At 36.3% G+C, this 24,640-nt stretch overlaps 1 protein-coding gene and 1 long non-coding RNA gene across 2 annotated transcripts; both read right to left on the bottom strand.

The window, feature by feature from the left end:
- Nucleotides 1–30: 30 nt before the first annotated feature.
- LOC119074797 lies at nt 31–18,552 on the bottom strand. Its single transcript, XR_005087255.1, has 4 exons — nt 18,542–18,552; nt 13,967–13,971; nt 8,019–8,021; nt 31–163 (listed from the first exon to the last, which is right to left on the bottom strand). It is a non-coding gene; the product is annotated as an uncharacterized LOC119074797 (long non-coding RNA).
- Nucleotides 18,553–20,962: 2,410 nt separating this feature from the next.
- On the bottom strand, nt 20,963–22,671 carry LOC119074792 (LIRP-like). The gene is made up of 3 exons (XM_037181074.1): nt 22,598–22,671; nt 21,328–21,511; nt 20,963–21,267 (listed from the first exon to the last, which is right to left on the bottom strand). The coding sequence occupies exons 2-3, from the start codon at nt 21,509–21,511 to the stop codon at nt 21,053–21,055; spliced, it is 399 nt and encodes a 132-aa protein (XP_037036969.1). The 5' UTR covers nt 22,598–22,671; the 3' UTR covers nt 20,963–21,052.
- Nucleotides 22,672–24,640: the final 1,969 nt, after the last annotated feature.

The following is a 24,640-nucleotide window of genomic DNA, read 5'->3' as shown; positions in this document are numbered from 1 at the left end:
GTTTAAATTCATGATCCAATAAGACAAGAATGATCAATGTGATTGTGAGTGCTCGGAATAAATTGAAGAGAACTGATCAATCAAGTGCGAAGAAAACGAGAGAAGACAGATTGCTTGTGAAAAGTGTTTGGATTCAATACAGTTGCAGCATAAAGGTAATGTGCTGCAGTCGCAGTCACTCCGTTTAGCTCTCCGTTTACTTTACAGCAATAGAAAGAGAGAGGAATTTTGATTGTTTGATCGATTGTGTGAGTGCTAAACGGTGAAAGTGCTTAGAGGCATTTACAGGTTGTTAGAACTAAATTATGTAAGCCACTGAAGGTAATGTAAATCCACAAAAACACACAAGCCCTAGTTTTGATTGAATACGATTGCGGGCCTGACCTGTTTTGGATTAGGTTCTGTTCCTTCACCGAAAACATTTTAGATTAATTGAAACTTAGCCTGTTGAATGTTATCTCACCTTGTATCACGTTCTGGTCCTAGCATTAAACGAAATATATGAAGTTGCAGTTGAATCCACTCGAAACTTGGGTTCTGGATTTTTGGTGTTACGCTGAAGCTTTGCATTACCTTTAAAAATTTGTAGACTTTGACCACAAAACCGTACCAATTGCTGTTCAAAAGCAAAGCGATCCGTCCTTAAGCTCCCAACTCCCTTACTACGTTCGTCGCCTGGTTATTTTCTTTCAATATTGATAACAAGTCCATTTTTTGCTAAAAAGTTTTCCATGATTTCCAACATTTACCATGTTTGAGAAAGTTTGAAAAATGTCGGCAAATATTGACAAATTATTCACAGAAAAAAAATCTACAAAAAATTTGATCATCAGCATAGCGGGGGGGGGGCAATACTCTCGCCAGAACATAAATTCCATCTTTTCATCCGAATTCGACTTACATTCTACTTCGGCTCTGCTTTGATAAATCTGACGTGGGAGTGACTGGAGCGAAAACGAGATTAGCAATGAAGAAAGCTATATTTTGACCAGCTGTATTAAACGCCAACCACTTGTTGACTGCAACTTGGAATTTTGTACATGCGCACCATATGACGATAAATATTTCCAAACTGAATTATAAGTTATACTATTTTTTGCTGTGATTATAATGCTTTTATTGAAGTCTACTCTACTATTATCTGTTCGTTCAAAGTATGTTAAGTGTTGACGCATGAAATGTATACAGTTCGTGCACAGAAAGTGGCCAGCGCTCAACTGCACAATTATTGTCTGGCAAATTACTTTTGTGACCAGTCCAATCGTCGCTAATTTAATACTCCATTAACAATTACCAGCTTCATTTTCCTTTCTTAGCCTGTTATGGACGGCTATCATCTGTTATCTCTAATATAACGTCGGGAATCAATGTCAAGTTTTGACTAATGTAATACGGTCATATATATCCAAACGTATGCCTATGAAAAATGAAGTTAAAGATTTAAAATCAATCTCTTGAATATATTTAGATCAAATAAAATAATAGATATCCGATAGTAACGCTACTGATATGCTTGTGAAAGGTCAATAATTATTATTTTGTGCTCTGATAGTTGTTGTAGTAAATAGGGATAGCGACAAAATGTCAAAACTCTTTTTTTAAATGAAACAACCCAAAAACCTTATGTGAACCTAGTTTCACTCAAACCTGTCAGGGCACACTTAAACCTGATCTGTTCTCTTAAATCAAGGGCTAAATGACTTCCCCAACGGATGTGACACAAGATTCTTTGATTTTGTATGTTGAGTGTAATGATTTCCTTGTGATTTCCGATTTTCTCGGATGTTGTGACATGGTTCCCCGGAGTCTTTTCTCTAGTTTTATCAGGTCAGCTCAATAAGAACCCTCTTTTATACAAATTGTATGATAGAATAGAATAGAAACGATAACTGAAATCATTAAAAACATGCTACATTCAAAATTCTTGTTTGAGCGATCTCCTACTTACTGTACAGGATTGATTGGTTAAAAATAATCTTCCAGCATAGGTCTCATAATTTTACCCCAAACTCTCCAATCTTTCCTCGAAAATATTATTTAGTGATGCATGTTTAACGAACATCACTGCCGTAATTCGGACGAAAAACAATTTCCAATAAAATAAAAAAAAAACTGGAAATTCTTTTGTTATTTCCACTGGAAATTGTTTTTCTTACAAACGGCAGATCAGTCGTTGATATTATTTTACATTGTTTATTTGCCTCTAATTCACTTTAATCCGAGTGTATTGAAAAAGAAAAGAGAAAATTTGTCATTGTAACAGTTACCATACCAATACCAAATATACCAAAAATATAAACTAAACGAAAAATATTTTGTTTCCATTTAACTACATAAGAAGCAAATAAGTGAAACTACTCAATTTAAAATTGTATACAGTCATGGCAGACCTCCCACGGTTAAAAAAACATCATTCTTTTTTAGGAGTTGTAGAAGGTTTTTATACTTAATTTTTAGGAGTTCTCGTTCGCTGGGAAGAATTCACCACATCATCAAGACGACGAGAATCATCAGAATAGGCGAATTTTTGTATGAAATCGACCATTTTATCATCAACTGTGGTGTGTAACCCGCGTATCTGTATCTGCGTGACCTCGTATCTGTATCTGCGTGACCTCGTATCTGTATCTGCGTGACCTCCCCAAAGTATACAGCCTTGGTTATAACTAGAAAGTCTCTATTCATTGGATTTCCATTGTACAAAGTATTGTCTTTTTTGTTCCAGTATGTAGCAAAAAATTGTATGTACTCACCCAAAGTTACCAGAAAGCTGTAAGTTCAATTTTGGACATTTGCCAAATCAATTTTTAGTAATTACCAAAGACCAAATGTGATCTTCAGGCTTCTACCTCATTGCAATACAGGACTTAACGTGGTGTACTAAAAAATTGGTTAGCGGCACTCATTTTCGAAAAAATCGGTATCCAACACTAAACTCGGAAAATTAGTTGCCAACACATATTTTTCGGCGTGAGAATATTGAATCCAGTCAAGAGAACGTATACTGACCGAAAGTCCTGAAGAAGTTTTGCTTCTCACTAGATTCGTTGACCAAAATAAAAAAACTATGAAACTTACACGACATATTGCAAATTATAAAGAAAAAGGAAATTTGTGTTTTCTTACTTGTGTTTGAAAACTACGTTACGTCATTTTGTCGGTTGGTAATCTATAGACATCTCCTACTTCCACTATAATTCGCTAATGTGGTATGCCACCATTTTGCATTGCCCTTCGACTAGTTATGTTTTTTGAAGATAAAAATATCTTCAGAATTCTGGCTCAATACGTCTGTAAAGACTTCTTTTTTGAACACTTTGAACAAATAGTTATATAGAATATTTCACCAAGAGCTAAAGTTTGCGACCTGAGCGAAGCGAGGATTCGCTTAAGGTGAAATTTCCTATTTCTCTCCGAGGTGAACACAACGGTTTTAATGCTAGCGTTTTGCGAAAATCCACATTTTTGTCCACTTGAAAGAAAAAAAAATGGCGTGTTTTGGTATTCAGTCATTCTAGGTGTTCTCATCATTATCATTTTCTCACCCGATAAGGCTGGACTCGGCATTTTAGGAGAAAAAATGATTATTTTCTTACCTAAAATGTCCAATGAAAGTACAGAATAGGTATGGCCAATCGAAAAATTCATCTTAAACGCACTCACAATTTGTGTCAAAATAATATGAAAATGAGTGCGTTTCATGGCTGAAATCAAATTTTTATGTCCTCCGGGCGGGTGATAGACCATACCTGTTTTACACTTTCATTGAAAATGTCACCTACTCAGAATGACAACAAAACGCCAATTTCACCAACGCCATAGTGAACAAAATAAAGATGTTAAGCATGAAAAAGTTATATGAATTGGTTCGGTTTTCAAGACAGACGTCGCGTCGCCTCGCCGTGAATCGTTGTATACATAAACTGGGTGAAATTGTTGAATAAAATTTCGTCAAATATTTTAATTGTGAATCAAATTCGCTAAATTATAAATATATCTGTGAACCTCTACGCCATCGCTTTTGTGAACATACATAAACTAGTTGCATTAATAACTATTAAAAGTACACAATGACTAAACAACTCAACTTTCCCTTTAGCTATTAGGACCATAGACTGCAACTCTATGATTAGAACTCTTCAGCTGTTAATGATTTAACTTCATAATAATCATTCCACGATACCACCACGACTTCTGAACCATTCCTATCCATTGATACAATCACATCGAATCGCCAATCTCCAGAAGGAACAATTCGAAAGATTGGAGATACATAGTCATAGATATTCGATATTCTTGGTTGTGTGCCTCGATGTTTCTAAATTCAAACAGATTAGCTTTAACAACATCTGAAAAAAGCTATGTTGGTAGTGTCATTACAGTTATTGGACATGGATCAAGCAAATTCGTTTGCATGGTCTTATTTCTCGATAGTCCGAACAATAAAGGATGAGTCTTTGATGAGAGTTCTTTACAGAGCTCAGTCTTAAAATTTATCATGTGTGGACGGTAAGCAGTTGCGAATTTCTTGAGTGTAACTATTTGGACCTGTTAAATATCTTCAAATGCAAGATTTGATGTGAAATTATTTTGATCTAAACCTACATAAAATGGAGCTTCTAATTTCACACCGCGATGCAAATAAATGTCCATAGAGATAAACTTCGATGTACGATTTAATGGTCGGCAAACTGTTTTAACTTTACAATATATTGGATTGCAGTAGCTGGTACGGTACATCTGTCAAGACGAATGGACATGATGGGCTATAACAACGAAAAAGCAAATATAAAATTGTCCCGAGAGCAACTGTCAGTCATACTATGAATGGAACTTCTTTTTTTGCAGTAACACAGCTGAGCGACATAAAAAACAGCGTCAACAGTACAAACTCCTTCATAACTGATTATTTTAAAGAAAATTCACGTACGATCTCGAAAGCGATTTGTGGACGAGACTAACAATAAATTTTGTTGACACAGAACAGTCCTATTTAACAGCTTCGACCATTATTATACGTATTATAATGGCACAATTATAATAGAATCATGTGATAAAATCATGCAAAAATTGCCAGCAATTTTTTAATACCATCAACCATCCAACTATAGGAAATTTTCGTTGGCATGTAGAGGCGTAGGCGCAACAATTTTTTTTCTCAACTTTATTCATTGAGCCTTGCAACTCTGGTAAATATCCAGGAAATGACACAAATGACTGGTAGAGTGTCGTCCACTTTATGCAACATATTCCAACCGAACCAATTAGGTGTTGGTATAAAGAATGATGCTGAAGCTGGAGCACATGCCGCTCGTGTATTTTTCAATTCGAAACACCAGTCGATCAAAATATTTTTGAAAATCGATATCAAAAATGCATTCAATGAAGCTCGTCGATATGTGATCTTACAAGAGGTTAAGGACAAAGTTCCAGAAATTTTTAAGTTCACCGAACAATGTTATAAATTCTTAACGAATGTGTATTTTGGCGAGAATGCGATACTATCTCAGAGGGGTGTACAACAGGGGGATCCACTTGGTCCAGTATTATTTTGCCTTGCAATACAAAGAATAATTTCAGCATTGCAGTTGTTGGATTTAGACCTCAACTTGTGGTACCTCGATGATGGAACAATCGCAGGCAGCCCCAGTGTTGTTTTGAATGCGGTTAACATTATTACTGAAAAAGCACATGAAATCGGATTAACGTTGAACTATCGAAAGTGCGAAATGTCATTTTTGGGTCCACATACTGCTGAAAAGAAGGAAGACCTACTGATGTTGTTCAGAAATGCATGTCCTTCAGGTATTTACGAACAAATTAAAGAATATTTCATCTCACAGCGCATACTTTTTGTTACGCATGTCGATCACAATTCCACGTTTGATTTTCTTCCTTCGCGGAAACCCAATGTGGCGCAATAACGTGGGCTTACAAAGATACGATGATGTCCTAAAAGAATCTTTGGAAACCATACTGAATGTTCAATTGACCGACAGAGCCTGGGCTGAATCGTCCTTACCTATCAAAATGGGAGGAATCGGCATCAGACATGTATCCGAAATGGCACTTCCTTGCTTTTTATCGTCAATTCATGACGTCTCTAACCTACTGGACAAGCTGTTACCACAACCATACCGGCAGATTGACCAAGCTAGAATTGAGGCCGAAGGGATTTGGTTCGAAAAGTTTAATGAGTTGCCACAATTGGAACTCTGAAACGTTCAGAAAATTTGGGAATCATTCGTCACGGACATTAAAATCGATTCAATTAAAAATGCATTAGAAAAACCAGAAGATAAGACGAGATTCCTTGCCAATTCAGTTCGCGAATCTGGAGCCTGGTTGCAAGCCCTTCAATCTCCACAGCTTGGTACCCATTTGACAAACGATGAGTTTCGAGTCGCATTGGCTTTACGCATAGGGTCACCGATCGTTCAACGCCATACCTGTGTTTGTGGCGACACTGTAGATAAGTACGGACGTCATGGTCTATCCTGTTCAAAGGCCGCTGGAACCAATCCAAGACATGCATCGGGCAACGAAATTATCCAAAGGGCATTAAAATCTGCGGAAATCCCTGCAGTCCGAGAACCACCGGGTTGTTCAAGACCAGACGGAAAAAAACCTGACGGAATGACGTTAATTCCTTGGGCGAGAGGCAAATCAGCATTGTGGGATTTCACATGTCGTGACACTTTCGCACAATCGTATTTGAACAAAACGTCACAACAAGCGGGCCATGCAGAATCAAGCAGAAACAAAGAAAATTGACCACTACAGTGACCTAGCAGATCATTTTATTTTTATTCCTGTCGCCACTGAAACGTCTGGAGTGTTTGGTGATATTGGTTTGAGATTCATTAAACAAATTGGCAGCAAAATTGCAGAGGTCACAAATGAAAAACGTTCAACGTCATACCTTATACAACGTTTGAGTGTAGCCATCCAAAAAGGTAATGCGGCGTCAATTATGGGAACAATACCTCCATCCAAGAATTTAAAAGAAATATTTTATTTATAAAAACAATTACATAAAATTATTTGGTTTGAATCAAAACTGAAGACTCGAAACCTCTTAAAGACAAACACCAAGAGTTGCATAAACAACTATTAAAAGTCAATTATGACCAAACAACTTAACTTTTACTTTAGCTATTAGGACCGTAGACTTTAACTCTATGTTTAGAACTCTTCAGCTGTTAATGATTTAACTTCATAATAATCATTCCAAGATACCACCACGAATTCTGAACCATTCCTTTCCATTGATAAAATCACATCGAATCGCCAATCTCCAGCTGGAACAATTCGAAAGAGTGGAGATACAAAATCGTAGATATTCGATATTCTTGATTGTGTGCCTCGACGTCCCTAAATTCAAACTGATTAGCTTTAGCAACATCCGAAAAACGGTCAATTAATATTGCAATCTGTTAATACGGTAATTGGACATGGCTGAAGCAAATTCGCATGGTAGGTCGTGTCTTTCGTTAATCCAAAAAATAAGGGATGTGTCTTTGATGAGAGTTCTTTACAGAGCTCAGTTTTAAAATTTACCATGTGCGGACGGTAAACAGTTGCGAATTTCTTGAGTGTAACTATTTGAATCTGTTAAATATCTTCAAAATAAGCTAAATTTGATGTGAAAATATTTTGATCAAAACCTACGTTAACTGGAGCTTCTAATTTCACACCGGGATGTATATAAATGTCCATTGAGATATACTTCGATGTACGATTTAAGGGTCGGCAAACTGTTTTAATTTTACAATATTTTGGATTGCAGTAGCTGGTACATCTGTCAAGACGAATGGACATGATGGGCTATAACAACGAAAAAGCAAATATAAAATTGTCCCGAGAGCAACTGTCAGTCATACTATGATTGGAACTTCTTTTTTTGCAGTAACACAGCCGAGCGACATAAAAAACAGCGTGAACAGTACAAACTCCTTCATAACTGATTATTTTAAAGAAAATTCACGTACGATCTCGAAAGCGAGTTATGCATGGACAGACTAACTATAAATTTGGCTTACACAAAACACTACTATATGAACCTTCGGCCATTAATTGGATTGTAATGGCACAATTATAATAGAATCATGTGATAAAATCATGCGAAAATTTCCTGCAATTTTTTAATACCATCAACCATCCTCCTAAGGTAATTGCGCTCTATTGTACAGGGTGCCGCGGGAATTAGTCCACTTGGGAAATTTTGTATCCGGCTAAAATATGCTTGTCTGTCTGAGTCATTGAAAAACCTGCTTACAAAATGAAACGTTAATATTTCCACCTAACGTTCCTTTTACTTAAAATGGGTGTTAACTAAACATTTCAAATTTACTATACAACACTGAAATGGTAATTTCAAATTTTCAATAAAAATTATTTCCATCGCAACATTTTTCTAAATAACCTCCATACAAACTACACACACGCTCTACGGGGAATAATGATCGAGATGTCCGTTGCATTGCGTTATGCTATTTTAAAAGAACCACTACTTGCGTAAAATTTGAACTGTCAAAATTTATTTTCGCCGCGTAGGCTTACATATCTGTCACTTTCGGCCCTTGGACTTACATTTTTTTCTTTCGTCCAGCATCAGATGCATAGGTATTTAGGTAAAATTGTAGCATTCATTTGCATTTTGATGATATATTTTCATCAGAATCCTTTTTGAAAAATGTACGACCGCAATAGATCATTGTCAATGTCGTTTGAGATGTCAAATGAGCTGTCATTTTCACAAAGCTAACCAAAATGTTACAAAAATTTATATGGAGCTGTCATTGTTTGAGGTTAGCTTTGTGAAATTGACAACTCATTTGACACTATTTTGAGAGAAGAACAGTTATTTGACACTGATCTATAACGACCACGAGTGTGTTAGCTTTAAATAAAAATTAGTTTTGATTGGAGTCATTTGACCGGCTCTGAGAAGCGTGAGCATTTTAACTGCTCAGTTTTCACAGAGCTGGTCAAACTGCTACAACCAAATACAAAGTGATGATTCGGCTTTTTTCCGTTTGTCCATTCTTTCAGGACGTATTTTTCCCTATTTTGTTAGCAGTACTTTCCTCAACATCTGCCACTTGTCACTCAAATTTTTTTTCTAGAATTATCGGTCAAGTTTTTGCTTTTATAATTTTTGCGTACAAGCGCAGAATGCGTCACCTACAGCGATATCAGTTCTTTTGGAAGTATGCACAGGGATATCAGTTGTTTTGGAAGATTTTTACATACCACTTTATGGGTTGATCAGGTTAAACAGCCTCGATGAGCTTTTAGATTTTATAGTTTCAGACAAGGTTTGAGCTGTAGTGAGCATTACTTAGGAATATTTTGATTATTTTTTGCATTCAATCAATTAAATCCAATTCTAAAAACTTCACATTCAAAAATGTTGCGCAGAACCACTTTGTCGCATTTTCTCATGTCGCAAATTTCTGTCTCTGCCACTGTTACCCGCTTCATCGAGGCTGTTTAGATCAGGTTAGTTCGCCTGATTATAAGTATGGCGGCTGTCGAAAATACTCGTTTTGATCGTGCTCGATTTTTTGTTAATTTGGACTGTTTTATGAACTCTTATTGATGTTTTGTCGTTTGATTTTACGTTATGAAGTGTTTTTTTAATGAAATATCGACGTTTGCGGACAGTTTGTGTGTTCTTTTGGCAATAATCGTCGAATTATTAAGTTCAGTGATAAACGACGAATTGTGTTTTATACAGACAATAGCGGCCTTTTATTGTAGTCGCTCGACATCGCCATTCAACGTATATCGCTTGTTGCTGTTTCGATTGTACCGTTCCAGCTGATTGTTGACATTGAATCGAAAAGATGAACAACTGTACGGTGTGCGATGACTGCTTTCGAAATGACAATCGAAATAAAGTTATTTGTGATGGGTTTTGCCGTCAATCTTTCCATGCTGAATGTGTCAACTTTAGTAAAGATGCGCTGTTGTGCTACCGAGAGATGCCAAATCTTCAATGGTTCTGCGATGGATGCATCTTTCAAACACGCTCGTTTAACGTTTCATCTCCACCATTCAATAAAGTCAATTAAACCATCGCCATAACAACCTCATCGCCCGTCGAACGCTCGCAAGTTGCTGCCAAACGCCAACGGAAATCATTTCCAAATGCAAAGCCGAGTCATCATCGCCACGTAATGTTGCCAAACCGATCGAATAGGGCCGAAGAACACATTAGAAACGCCAATCAATCAGTGATGAGTCCATCAATGAACGTAAAGCCGAAAACCGAAAATCGTTTGATGAAGTCCCCCGTCACAAATGGATCGAATCGGCTGACATCTGTAATTTCGAAACTCGATGTTGCGCAACTGAATTCATCAGCGAACGTAAAACAAGTCGAAAATTGTTTCGTCGAGACTCCTGCCTCAAATGGATCGAATCTGCTGACCGATTCATTAATCGCGCAATCTGATGTTGATGTTGCTCAATCCAGCCCACAGCGTAATTCCGTTGATGATACTGTAAAGGATCCATCGGAACCCACAAACCTGTCAACTAATTCTAGTTCTTTTGCCGAAGTGCTAAGTAATTCGTCTACTGGCCACATTCAGTCACAGCGTACAGTTTCGCCGAACCGTGAGACCTGCAAAGTAGTTTACGTGGCCAATTTTGAAACGTTTGTTACCGAGGAAAAAATTGTCAATTACTTAATTCGGAAGAACGTAATAACGTCTGCTAAAGATGTGTCGTGTAAAATATTGGTTTCGCCCTCTGTGGATTTTTCAACTATTAGCTTAGTATCGTTCAAAATTACTGTCGGTTTGGAGGCTTTCGACTCTATAGTAAAAAGTGAATGGTGGCCCGATGGTATCGTAGCTCGTGAATTTGTTGAACGTTAGACTTATGTAGTCTTTGCAATTGAGTCATTGTCATTGCTGTAATTTTGTTTAATTTAAGTTGTAAACTGTTAATTTATTGTTATTGTATTTTCGTTTATTCAGCCAGTATTTGGCGGTGAAATAAAGATTCATTCATTCATCCATTCTTTCAGGACGCATTTTTCCCTATTTTGTTAACAGTACTTTCCTCAACATCTGCCACTTGTCACGCAATTTTTTTTTCTAGAATTTTCAGTCAAGTTTTTGCTTTTATAATTTTTGCGTACAAGCGCAGAATGCGTCACCCACAGCGATATCAGTACTTTTGGAAGTATGCACAGGGATATCAGTTGTTTTGGAAGAACTATTAAGAAGATTTTTACATACCACTTTATGGGTTGATCAGGTTGGTTTGCTGAGTGAAGTGGGTGAAAACAGCTTCCCAGTGGTGATAAGTGACGTACTCGAATTTTAACTCGTCGATGTTATCTCAAAAAATTTTGTAACCATTTTTTTAAACGGTTCTGAGCCAAAGCAACACTTTCTAAGTTACATTCGGCTTGCGCATGAAAGATGAAAATCTAATGTAACCGTGGAATATCCCATATACGAAATTTTTGAATAAATGGTCCTACTACTTCAAATAAATGAAGATAATATTTTATTGTCAAACAAATTTTTCGTGTCTAATGAAGCATACCGAATCCGTTAAATTATAAATTTATCTGTGAAACATCTTAGGGCAGTTACACACCTCTACGAAGAGTTGTAAAAATAACCATTTAAAGTAACAATGAATAAACAATTGAACTTTAAGTTTAACTATTAGGACCATAGAGTGCAACTCTACGATTAGAACTCTTCAGCTGTTAATGACTTAACTTCATAATAATCATTCCAAGATACCACCACCACTTCGGAACCGTTGATATCCGCTGATCTATTCGCCAATCTCCGGCTGGAACAATTCGAAAGATCGGCGATATATAGTCATATACATTCGATATTCTTGGTTGTGTGTGCCGATGTCCCTAAATTCAATCAAATTAGCATCAACAATATCTATATGCGGCGTGGGGTAATCTGGCACACTATACAAATTGATGGTATGCCAGATTCACCTCTAAGCAAGGGGTGAATCTAGCACAGTCATGACTTCGTTGCGTGTAGTAAAAGGGCGCATACTATGATCACGTGTGCCAGATTTCCCGATGCCGTGCATGCTCCGACACTATTGCATGTTTTCATACGGTCAGTGGACATGGCTCAAACAAATTCGCATGGAAGGTCTTATCTTTCGTTAATCCAAAAAATAAGGGATGCGTCTTGGATTCGAGTTCTTTACAGAGTTCAGTCTTAAAATTTACCATGTGCGGACGGTAAACAGTAGCGAATTTCTTGAGTGCAACCACTTTGATCTGTCAAATATCCTTCAAAATATGCAACATTCGATATGAAATTATTTTGATCAATACGTTGACTGGAGCTTCAAGTTTCACACCGCGATGCAAATAAATGTCCATAGAGATAAACTTCGATGTACGATTTAAGGGTCGGCAAACTGTTTTAATTTTACAATATTTTGGATTGCAGTAGCTGGTACATCTGTCAAGACGAGCAGACATGATGGGCTAAAACAATGCAAAAGCAAATATAAAATTGTCCCGAGACCCGAGAGAAATTGTTAATCATACACTGAATGGAACTTCTTCTTTTGCAGTAACATAACTGAGCGACATAAAAAACAGCGTGAACAGTACAACCACCTTCATAACTAATTATTTTTGAAATAGATTCACCTACGATGTCGAAAGCGATTTGTGGATGAATAAATTTTGTTGACACAAAACAGTCCTATTTAACAGCTTCCACCAGTGATTGCATTATAATGGTACAATAGCCTTGCCAACCAACTTTGACTAATGATGGCATTTTAAAGGTTCTCAATAGTGGTGACTTTGTCATTGTTTTATTTTACCGGAAACGTGCACACATTCAAATAACAGCATTTCCGTTTTTCAAATTAACGGTCAAAATAATTTCAGTTTAGTGGTGTCACTTATGATTATCTTCACAACAGACATGTCAAATTTAATTTAAAAATCACATTTTCACAACACGCACAACGTTTCACCAAATTAATTCGACTTTAAAAATAGTTCGCAAAATTTGTCTCAAATTCTGTTTCAGACACTAGAATGAGCAACTCGGAACTATTTTCTGACCGAAAATGAAACTAAATCACTTAGTTTTACGCAAAATACTACAAATTTTCGACAAAAACTTGTTTCAGATTAAAAATTTACTGTGGTGATTCGACATTTCATCAAAAATAAATTCACTGAACTTGTGAAAACTGGCTGAACAATACTACTGTATTTTAATGTTGCAAACTTAAGACTTTATGTGGAATTTGGGTGGGAAATGGCGCAAATCACATATTATCACATTGAAATTAATTGCGGCTTGCCAACTTTCGGCACCCTGGACTTTACTTAAATAGTCGAGGAATGCCTCCAAATAAATTTCTAAAAATCCAAAACTGAATTCTAGATGGAGGTATTCCACGACTATTTAAGTAAAGTCCAGGGTGCTAAAAGTTGACAAGCCGCAATTATTTTGAACGTGATAGCTCGTTACCGTTTATTGACGTCCGATACAAGATTGCACTGAAAAATCGACGACACGAGAAACGACGACTTTCGGAAGAACCGGCGACTTCCTGAAGAAGCGTTGAGTAGAGCTCACCTTTTCTTCAGGAAATCGCTGTTTTTTAACATTTTGTACGACATGTTCTACTCACCACTTCTTCAGGAACTCGCCGTTTCTTCAGAAAGTCATCGTTTCTTGTGTCGTCGTTTTCAGTTCAATTTCTCATACGAGTATAGTATTAAAGAATTGCAGGCAATTTGGCACGTTTTTACTACATGATTCCGTTATAAGAGACTATGCAGAAATGAATTTTTTCCTCAATTTTTTTGCATAAAGTGTAACCGGAAAGATTTTTTCACTTTATAAATATCTATAAACCCTGACCCACTTGCCAGATCTAAATGTGACGAGATAAATGTGCCGAGGGTGTAACTTTAGGTAGTGACAGTTGCTAATACTCGGAAAGTTGAAAATAACACGTTTCTAGGTACTCGCGTCATTGAGATTTAGCTAATGATAAGACATCATCAAGCAATCATTAGCGAACCCGAAATTACCGTCGGTTCACTGGATCAGTTATTTTTAATCGCATACAGTTTTCCACATCGATGAATCCTTAATCCAAATATTACATCTGCTCCTAGGTGATGTTTAGTAGTTCTGACGATGGAGTTAACATTTTTGGGTTTTTCCTGTTTTTGCTTTTCATCCTATATATAAATTCGAATCAGATGCTTACATCTCTGTAAAAAATATCCACTTGATGCATATTATTTATTGATGTTTAGTATTGTTGTTTATTTTGCTTTTTATTACAAAACGTTTTTTTTTACACGAAATAAAGCGTTTACAAAATATAAAATATCTCGTTCATATTTTCGGACGTATCGAATGTAGCCATTACACTCGCAGCATTGTTTCTTTGAATGGCTAAACTTATCCGTTGCTTTATAGATACGTCTTTGATTTTCTTTCTCCCGTTGCTTGTGATATTTTTTTGCCGAGTTTGTCGATCGCTTCTAAACACCAAACCCCCAAAGTTTCCACAGCAAATGGAAGGATCAAGAAGTTCTGCTCCAGTAGTCCTTTGTATTTTCGATGTTTATTTTTTGCTGCTAATTCTGCGACCGACCCACTTTTGGAGGATGATAGATTCAAATAAGATGGTGCAAGTGTGTCGGAACATGTCGCATCCCAAACGAGCATTTGACCACGACTCCATGGCACAAGGGTTACTCCGTCAACTCTCTTCCCATCAGTTTTAGTTTATTTACGTTGTCATAAAAAAGTGCTACGATACTTGTAAGGCTTTGATAATCGAGTCTTTTACTTACCAGTCCGAGAGATGTACAAAATTTGTGTCTATCACAAGTTATTGTCATCAACCCATGGACTCGATTATCAAAGTGATATGATATTTATCGAAGTAAGCAGAATGCAAAGATCGTTCTTAATTCTCCAATTAACGAATCCTGTCGAATGTTCAAAGCCATATCCGGTATTATTGATTTATAGGTTGCCACTCAACCAGTATCGAAATACGCCTCTCCGTAACTGATTCCGACTTCAGCGAATTTTTAGAGCTGTGTTGTTTTTGTTTTATTTTTGTGGTAGTTTGTATTTCTATTTTCCTGTTTTACAACTGCGATGAATCTATTAAAAATTAGTAATGGTAATTAGTCGACTTTAAATGAAAATAAATGAATGAATGTGAATTATTTTCGAGCGCAATTATAATGCTCGGCTCAGTTAATACTAATTTTTAAGCGCACGCAATTTTCCACGTCGATGATCTTTGCTCTGCAATATGAAATTAATCCACAATCCGAATATAAGGTCTGTTGTTATAATAACGAAGCGATGAAATTGGTAACAAGCATAGTGGGGTTTCTGCTCCTTCTGTTTCTTGTCGAATATATTAACTCGGATCAGGTACAGCACCCTTTCTCTTTACAAATAACTCTCTTCGCTATTAAGGGTCACTTTTTTCAGTTTATTTCCGTTACCCTTCAAAAGTGCTTCGGGCGCTGCAATAAAAAGTATTGCAACGTTACACTTCGATGCCGTCCGCTAAATCGTACATCAAAACTGGTAACGGTGGATTTTTATGTTCATCCTGGACTTAAAGTGGAAGCCCCAATCAATGTAATTTCTAGTTGGCTATACCCGTACAATCTAATTTACCAAACAATCTCGACCTTCAGGTCGAAATAATTGCATACAAAAAGTTTAGAACCCAATACCGTCAGCATATGATGAAAGCGAAGATAGAGTTATGTGGTCAACTTAACACGATGGAGCATCCATTATTTAGTTACTTCAGTAGGTATTGGAAATTCAGTGGAAATCTCCAGGGCGGCATGTGATTTTTCTTCAGAAAATAGTAAAAAAGTGATCAAATTTACCGAAAATAGTTGGTTTTCTCACTATGAATTGATTTACTAAAAGTGACCAAATAGTGAGAAAAACCAACTCTAAATCGCCATTTTATACTAAGAAAAAGTAAAGTAACAACCTTAGCGCTTGTTGGCAACGTGCGGAAGGTTTAAAAATCTTGGAAAAGGAGCACGAAATTCGATTTTTTTTTCATAATGTCATTGCAAAATTACCATTAAGGCTGCTAGTGGTATTATTGGTATCGAAACACTACTCTACTTGACGTGTAAATTCCTCTATTACCCGGCTAGGTGCTTTGGACAAAAACTTTTACTGTATGACAAAGTGATTGGGACATCAGAAAATAATAAGAACCGTAGTTTTGGCGGTTGGAAGGCCCTAAGAACTTATTGTTATCTGATTACTTGTTTTTGTCCCTTATAAACTGAAAGGACTCAAAATGAAATATTATTTTTACAAACGTTTTTTAGAGCAAAAGAACTCCATCTGATATATTTAAGAAATAACGGCACATGTTTAAACAGACTCTGTTATTAAATCGTGGATATCTGCAGGGCTTACTTTAGAGAATTTTAATTCTGAAAATTCCGAAAATTCTGAAAAAATTCCGAAAAAGTTCAGAAAAATTCTGAAATAATTTTTCGGGATTTTTCAGAACTTTTTCGGAACTTTTTCAGAATTTTCAGAATGAAAATTCTCTAAAGTAAGCCCTGTATCTGAATGTACCATAAAGGAAGGTGATTAAAAATTTAGAATTGTTTATACTTTTAGGAAAAATAAAATACCGGAGTTATTTCCCGTTTACCTCATCGATGAAGGAAACTGGCTGAGCGATTGCTAACATTGTTTACCTTTGCTTGATTCAAGTAGTACATTACTTACCAATGTAACTAATGCTGGATAATGCTAATTTTGGCGATCGACTTGTAGTCCAGGTTGGTAAACACACAAGAATTGCCATTTCCATCATTTGTTCCATTACCAAGTAAGATATTTTACTCAAAAACTTGAGGTTAAGTTTCGCCACAGTGAAATAAAGTTAACTTTAAATGTCTTTTTCGTTAAATACTAACAATTGAATTTATTTCGAAAAATCGCATCAGCTGAGGGTTTTCCAGGAGATGACTTTCTCCATTCCAGCACATTCACCCTATTTTTGGACCTTGCCAATACAAAAACTTAAACTAATTTGAATTTTTAATTCCAGTGCGTTCTATTCAGGGGCGGATCCAGGTTTTGCTCTGACCCAGGCGGATAGAAGACAAACAAATTTCTGATGCGGACGGTTTTCGTGTAAAAAATTTTTTCTTTGCAAAAATCAATTTCTGACCCCCGGCGACCGCCTCGACCGCACATAGATGGATCCGCCCCTGGTTCTATTACTGCATAGGGAACTGAAATACATTTCAAATGAACTTTTACAGGCAAACTTTTGAGCTGTTTTCGTCTATAGATACGATATTTTCATAGGCGAAACTACATCTTAACATTTTTGTTCGTCAATTCTTTTATTGATTGAATGTCGTATAGGGACCTCTAGATTGCGTGCAGAATGAAACCTTTGCAGAAGCATCTGTAGGATACTGGTTTCTGTTCAACTAAAAAAAATTCTCTGCGAATTTTAGATTCACATGGGATAAGTGGACTACTGTGGTTTCGTGTACGTCTTAAAAATGTAATAAATATTAAAATGAAATAAGAAATTGTTCCGATTTTTCAATATTTCTTTCAAAATAGTTGGAAATAGTGATAAAAGTAAAAAAATCAGGAAAAAGTAGGTCACTATCGCTTCTTTTAAAAACAGTCGGAATTAGTGAGAAAAGTAAGTCACATGCCGCCCTGTCTCTTTGATCCGTGTCCGATAAGCGTAAGATTGGCAATTTGGACATCAAGTGTAACATATGATTAGAAATGAAATTACGGCTTTTAGGGACGTCGATATGTTAAACCGTACGTGTCCAACAACAACTACTTTCCATTAGTGCCAGTGGGTGAATGGAAAGTGGATTATATTCTATCGAAAAGTACCAACAATTCGGAAGAATTTCTTGCTTCGTGGTCTGATTTTTATGAAATTAAACCTACCAGTGCTGTGGAGTTTTGAACTATCATTTAAATTATTAAAGTCTGAAGTGATTGCTTTCTATTATATTCTATGAAACCAGTTTGAAAAATTCATTTATCACATCAGCGCCCGGTAAGTTGACTTTGCTGTGTATGATACCACCTCTCGTAAGAGTCACTTGACATCACTGCTGTTGCTGAACGCGACTCAGTGACGGTAAAGTCTGCCTTCAGCTCCACTCGTTCCACAAACTTTCACACTCAGATATATACTCTCGCACACATTCAAACAAGTGCAAATGACTCACTTATTTGACCAAGTATGTAACACATTTTATCATGTTAGCGTTCGGTAACGTCTTTTCGCCTTTGAGAAAAAGATAGAGGCTCCGCAATTGCGCTTATTACTAATGCTCAATGAACAACGGAGGGTGCTACGGAACAATAGGATTTTTCGATTAGCAAAACACAGGACGTTGTATGGGAACTACGAACCGGTGAACAACATATCCTCGTGTGAATTATTCCACTCGTTCCGCCTTCGGCTCCGCTCGTTCCACAAACTTTCACACTCAGATATATACTCTCGCACACATTCAAACTAGTGCAATCATGACTCACTTACTTGACCCAGTATGCAACATACTATACTCTGTCAGCACTTTAGACTAAATAGATATCTATTTAGTCTAGCACGCACATAAGATTCGTACATAGAATCCTACTATTGAGAGATTTACAACATAAACGGACTTTACCGAAATGCGTAAGAAACACGACAGAGTAAAGTTAACCAGGCAGGAGCGCTGATTTGACCTAAATAATCTAGTAGCCTTATATTTTTTGCGAAATTTTTTTTTCAATTTATGTCAGTGTTCATATGAGTTCATTTTCATCCAGTGTACTAGGCCCCACCACTTGGGTGGGTCATTTCCCTTGACTGACTATCAATACTTTCAATAATTCCACTCCCAGTTGTCTTAGCATTTTTAAAAAAGCTGTTGTTTTGAAAAACACAAAATTATAGTCAGATGAAAAAGCCTCTTAGTCTCTTTGCTACATCATCACAACGCTTTTAAAATGGCATATTTCTTGCCTACCTCTTGAATAAATTAAACTCGTGTGAATTACGGCCCTCGCTTCGCTCTGGCCGCAAAGTTCACACTCGTTCAAACATTTTAGGAACGAAAAAATATTTTTAATAATTAAGAATTTCACGCAAAAATTGTCGTATATCCCAGATTACTAGTCCAATTAAATTCCAATGTTCGAGTTTAACCACATGAATTACGCTACTGGTCGAAATTGATTTTTGAAGCCTCTGAGAATTACTCGAGCTATCGGTTTCTCAAGCAAGCAAGCAAAAACTCTTTTGGGAAGTACTTCTTAATTGTTAGACCAAAAATCCAGAATTTCACAACTCGTCAAATAAGAAATTTTTCTGGAAATCCGTTGCAAAAATGTCGTGGTATAACAAGTTATGTTTACAATTACTCCAAACTCACTACTCCAATATCATTATCTGTCAATTAAAACAAAAAAATTGAAAATCGGGCAAAAATTACTCAAGTAATCGCGCGGTAAAAAGAGAAAGCGTCTGTGTAGAATTTCTCCCATCTCGTTGTTCGACCATTATCCAACTGCAAACTCAGCCTCAAGAGTTTCAATCTTCGTCGATTAAGACAAAATCTTTGAAAATCGGATAAGAATTATGGAAGTTATCGCGGTAACAAGTAAAAAAATCTCTTGAGAATTACTCCAATCTCATTACTCCAATATTGCCCATCTAAGAACTTAACCTCATGATTTCCATTCTCCGTCGATTAAAATCAAAATTTTGCAAATCGGTAAAGAATTACTCGAGTTATCGAGTCCACAAGTGTACGGACGTTTTCGGTATTTAACGTTTTTTGCCAATGTAGAACATTTTGAAAATATCAAAGTGAACTTAGCGTTACGGACATTTAAGGGTATTTTCTTTCATAAGACCCTGACTTTCAGTCAAGGGAATTAGGTCCCTTATTTGACGTTTCGAAAATGAACCGCTCCTGCCTGGTTTATTTTACTTTGCCGTGATAAGAAACGATTACAAAATTATTTAATGGCACAGATATGTGAAACCCAAGGTAGATATCGTGTGTATAACCAATACCCTCTCTAGCAAACAAACTTCCTGTCGTCGAATAAAAAAAGGTTTTTGAAAATCGGCTGAACTTTGCTCCAGTTATCGTGTTAACAAAGAGCAGAAAAGGCTTCTTTCGAGAACTACCACCAGATGGTTGAACCGATACCGCCCATTTTCGAACTTGACCTGAGGATTCAATAATCAATACTTCGTCGAATAAAAAAAAGTTTTTGAAAATCGGTTGAGATTTACTCAAGTTATCGTGTTAACAAAGGGCACAAAATTTTAACATTTACCGTTTTTTCATTACATTTCCATACATTTTTAATCATAGTGAACGTGTTATGTACGGTGTATTTTCTTTTGTAAAACCCATGACTTACAGTCAAGGGAATAAGAAATTTTCCTGAAAATCTGTTGCAAAGATTTCGTGGCAACAAGTTGCGTTTACAATTACTTCAATATCACCACATCTACGAGATTAACGTGATTTAACGTTTTTGCCAATGTAGAACATTTTCAAAATATCTTAGTGAACTTAGCATTACATATATTTCGGGTTATTTTCTGTCATAAGACTCTGAATTTCAGTTAAGGGAATAAATAGCATCCTCTATTCTAGAAGGAGGAGTGAGGCCAGCAAAACGTGACGTCTTAAAAGTTTTAGGAAAACATAGGACGGAGAGAAAGATTCACGAATTTTCTATATATTATACCAAAGCACTGCTCCTACCAAAGCTCTGTATGCATACAACGAAAACTAGTCATAACGATCTTGTCTCCGATTAAGTAAAATTCTTATACCGTTGATGATCCATGGTCAAAACCACCGGACAGTCACATTAAATAAAAACCATTTCCAAATTTAAATTGAAATATATTCAGCAATTATAGTTTAAAGTTGCCATTTTGGATATGCCGCTAGTCAATCAATGTTATCTTTCATTCAAGCTCCACAGTAACTCATTAACTGCTTAAGTGAACAAGGGCTTCGGCAGCATTCGTCGTAGACTCCGCGCTTTACAGCCGTGTAATCACGACGCACTCGGGTGCCAAGTGCTGATGCTGAATCGAATTGCCTCACAAATGGATAGGATCGGAATGCAAATGGAGGATAATTCAATAGTTCATCATTGATGTAGTCATTGTCTTCAGCATCGTCTGCGATTGAAATAGTTTTCGAATTAGGAAATAGTAATTTTTCATCCATCCCGATTCTACCGGATCTTTTGTCATTTCTGTTATTGTATGTCGGAGAAGCATAAACGTTTCTGCAGAGAATTTGTAGCATTTGTGTTAACTTCGGGCCACAATAGCGCTCACGATCGTTGGCACAAACGGCAGCAAATAACAGAATTTGTAGGCATAATACGATTCGTAATGGCAAGTATTTTGATGATGTCATCTAGAAACAAAATTATATATAGAGAAATGAACAATTATAGAACATGAATCATAAGGTCATTGTCTGTAGAAATGATTTTTAAGTAGGGTCCAGGTTTGTTTCTCTGTGGTCTTATGGTACTCAATCGCCGTTTCCCGCAACTCGCTGTGCCGTGCATCAATCAAAATAAAAATCATTGTTTTGCATAGCAAACAAACACATCTCAATATAAGATTATACTTTTTCGTAGATTTTGTTTGTTTCCATCGAATAATAATAAAACATAAGAATAGCGACTCTCTTTCCACACCTTCCCTTCCACACTTACGAGTGTAAGATTCTCTTTGAAATTCTGTTGAAAACAAAGAAGTTAAATAACTTCTTTGGTGTAAAACGTAGAAAGCAATGTGGAACGAAACGTTTAAGATGCAAATCTTTTTCCATTTTAGTAAGGTACTTAAGTTCCATCCAGATGCACTGGAAGCAATCCATGACCTGACCAACGAAACTACAATCCGAAATATGTTAGACTCTTCTCATATTATCCAGGATTTTTTTGAACTCGATAATTAGATATCAAAGAAACATTGAATTAGAAAATAGTTTCTGGGGCAATTTTGTTGGCTCTCTGAAATTTCCTTCTATGTTAGCCAAAAGTTCACATGAAACCATAGCACTGCTTCTAGCATTAAAACTTGTAAGTCAAACGTCAAAAAATCTCATTTTATACACGAACAAGGCACAGCTGCCTTGACACCAAGAGTGTTTGACTACTGTCGCATCGTAACGAGAGAAATGCAGGGTTCGGGTCCATTCTCATTTCATCAGCTTTCCAATATTTCCAATATTAAGCTTGGAGCAGTGTTATGGTGATACTCAAATTGAGACAAATCTGTGCTCAGCTCGCTTTAGCTGTTGTACCAGCTGTTCCACTCAAACAAACACTCTGATGTTACATCTACGTGTAAGCAATGTGATGGTGTGAGTTAATCAGCTGGTAAAACAGCTGATGTGAACTCCGACAAAAGTTCGGATAACATTAACCGAAACACGGGAAACAACAAAAAAAAATTAAAACTAACTGTTAACATTCGAAAAGCTTCTTACTTCTGTATAATATAACTTGAGTCACAACAAAATTACTCGAACCGAATGTCAGTGATTCCCGAACAACTGCTATTACAGTAATGATACACATATTGAACAATTCAAACATTTTATAGCAATTTTCTCCCTTATCCAATATCCATTCGTCCTTCAAAATGTGTGAAGAGACATTCATATCATGAACATGTTAATATGTTAATTACACGCCCCCAAATGTTCTTATTCGCTGATTTTTAGTTTCGACAATCCATAAAATGTAGCATTCTTGGGGAAAAAGACTTATTTTACTAAGCTTTACTTTAAAGACACGAGGTTTTTACTGTTCAGTGTATCTATCAAAATTATGCAGAGAGCTTGTATGACACCACAAGATGACTAGCAAAACAACTACAGGTCGAAAATACTCTAGCTTATCTATCGATTAGACTCATTCTGACCAGACGAGGTATTTTCGTCCCTATGACAGAAAGGAGAAATGGTTTAAAATGGTACGGTAAAAACATCGTATCAACAAATTTTCCACGAAACCAAACAAAGTTTCAATTTCCCTCCTCGGTTCTGTAAATAACTATTATGCTGAATATTTTGGAAGAGTTTTCCGCAGTTTTATATGCCTAGCTGAGTGGAGACAATTTATCTTTCACCTTGAAATTAATTTTATGCCACTACATTTCATCTTTGGGGTCACATAACTCGTAATGATTATGAATATTCAATTTATTGAAATTAGTGAAAGACTTTTTGCATTGACACAGCAATGCTCCTAGCATTTTCATAAAAATATTTGGAGGCTGATCGAATCAGAATAGGTTTTGCATTTCTTTGGTTCAGACAGGAGCTTTGCTTTCTTTGTCTGAGTTCAAACAAGTGCATATATAAAATTTGGAGTCACTTTGACGCGAGGGGTTGCTCAAGGTTTGAGTTGTAGTGAGCATTACTTAGGAATATTTTGATTATTTTTTGCATTCAATCAATTTAATCCAATTCTAAAAACTTCTCCCATTCAAAAATGTTGCGCTAAAAAAATTTCAAATCTTGCGACAGAACCACTTTGTCGCATTTTCTCATGTCGCAAATTTCCGTCTCTGCCACTGTTACCCGCTTCATCGAGGCTGTTTAATAAATATTAAATTTTTCTTGAGAAACAAGACTATTTTAATTTTTGCATGAAAACAATGCTGGGAGTACCCCTGACAAGTTTCAAGCTGAAAATCCCGACTTAAAGTTCTTTCAAGCTCACCGTGATAATCGTGAGACAATCGTTTTGCACTATGAATTGGTCTCCTGCTACATGTACTAAGAGCTAAGCAGGCCTATGACATGTTGCAATGGACAGTATTTGTGCCAATTATTCTTACCAACATATAAACCATTTAAACTGACAGTACCCTCACAGTCCATTTAAAACAGTTTTTAATCTATCAAATTAGTACTTATCCGAAGTTATTTGTTTTGTTCCGAAGAGTACTGATTAACTAGTGATTAACCATGATTAAAATGATTAACCAGTGATTAACCAGTGGTTAATCAGAGTGAGCAACCCCTCGCTTTGACGCCTGACATACGTTAATGCTAGAAGTAGTGCTATGGAATTGGAAATGAAACAAAAATTTGAAAGTATTGTTGGCATGTTAATAGACACGTATTTTAGACATTTAGACATAAAAAAGGACCGGGAAAAACACTTGTCGCTACAATTGGTTTTTAACGTCAACTTAAAATCATATCATATTTCAATAATCTCATCGAGATGATCATTAAAGAATTGATTAGAATTTTAATAATTGATGATGATGATGTATGAATTCCCGGATGATATACCGGCACACACATCACAAGTGTTCAACTCAGTTATTTTACGCTTTATTGAACTTACATCATGTATAAACAAAGTGCGTGGTGTTGGTGTATCGTAATTAACATAAACCGTAGATGATGGGAACCTATTACCAAAATCGCTAAAAATCGAAATTATCCAAGTTTTGCGTTAGTTGAACGAGCATTTAAATGGAAATTTTATGAATACGATTTTAAGCATAACAG

This window comes from Bradysia coprophila, unplaced genomic scaffold (assembly GCF_014529535.1).
Source record: "Bradysia coprophila strain Holo2 unplaced genomic scaffold, BU_Bcop_v1 contig_151, whole genome shotgun sequence".
NCBI classification, from domain to species: Eukaryota; Metazoa; Arthropoda; class Insecta; order Diptera; family Sciaridae; genus Bradysia; species Bradysia coprophila.
Note: the sequence above shows the minus strand (reverse complement) of the source record. Positions and strands in the feature narration are given on the sequence as shown.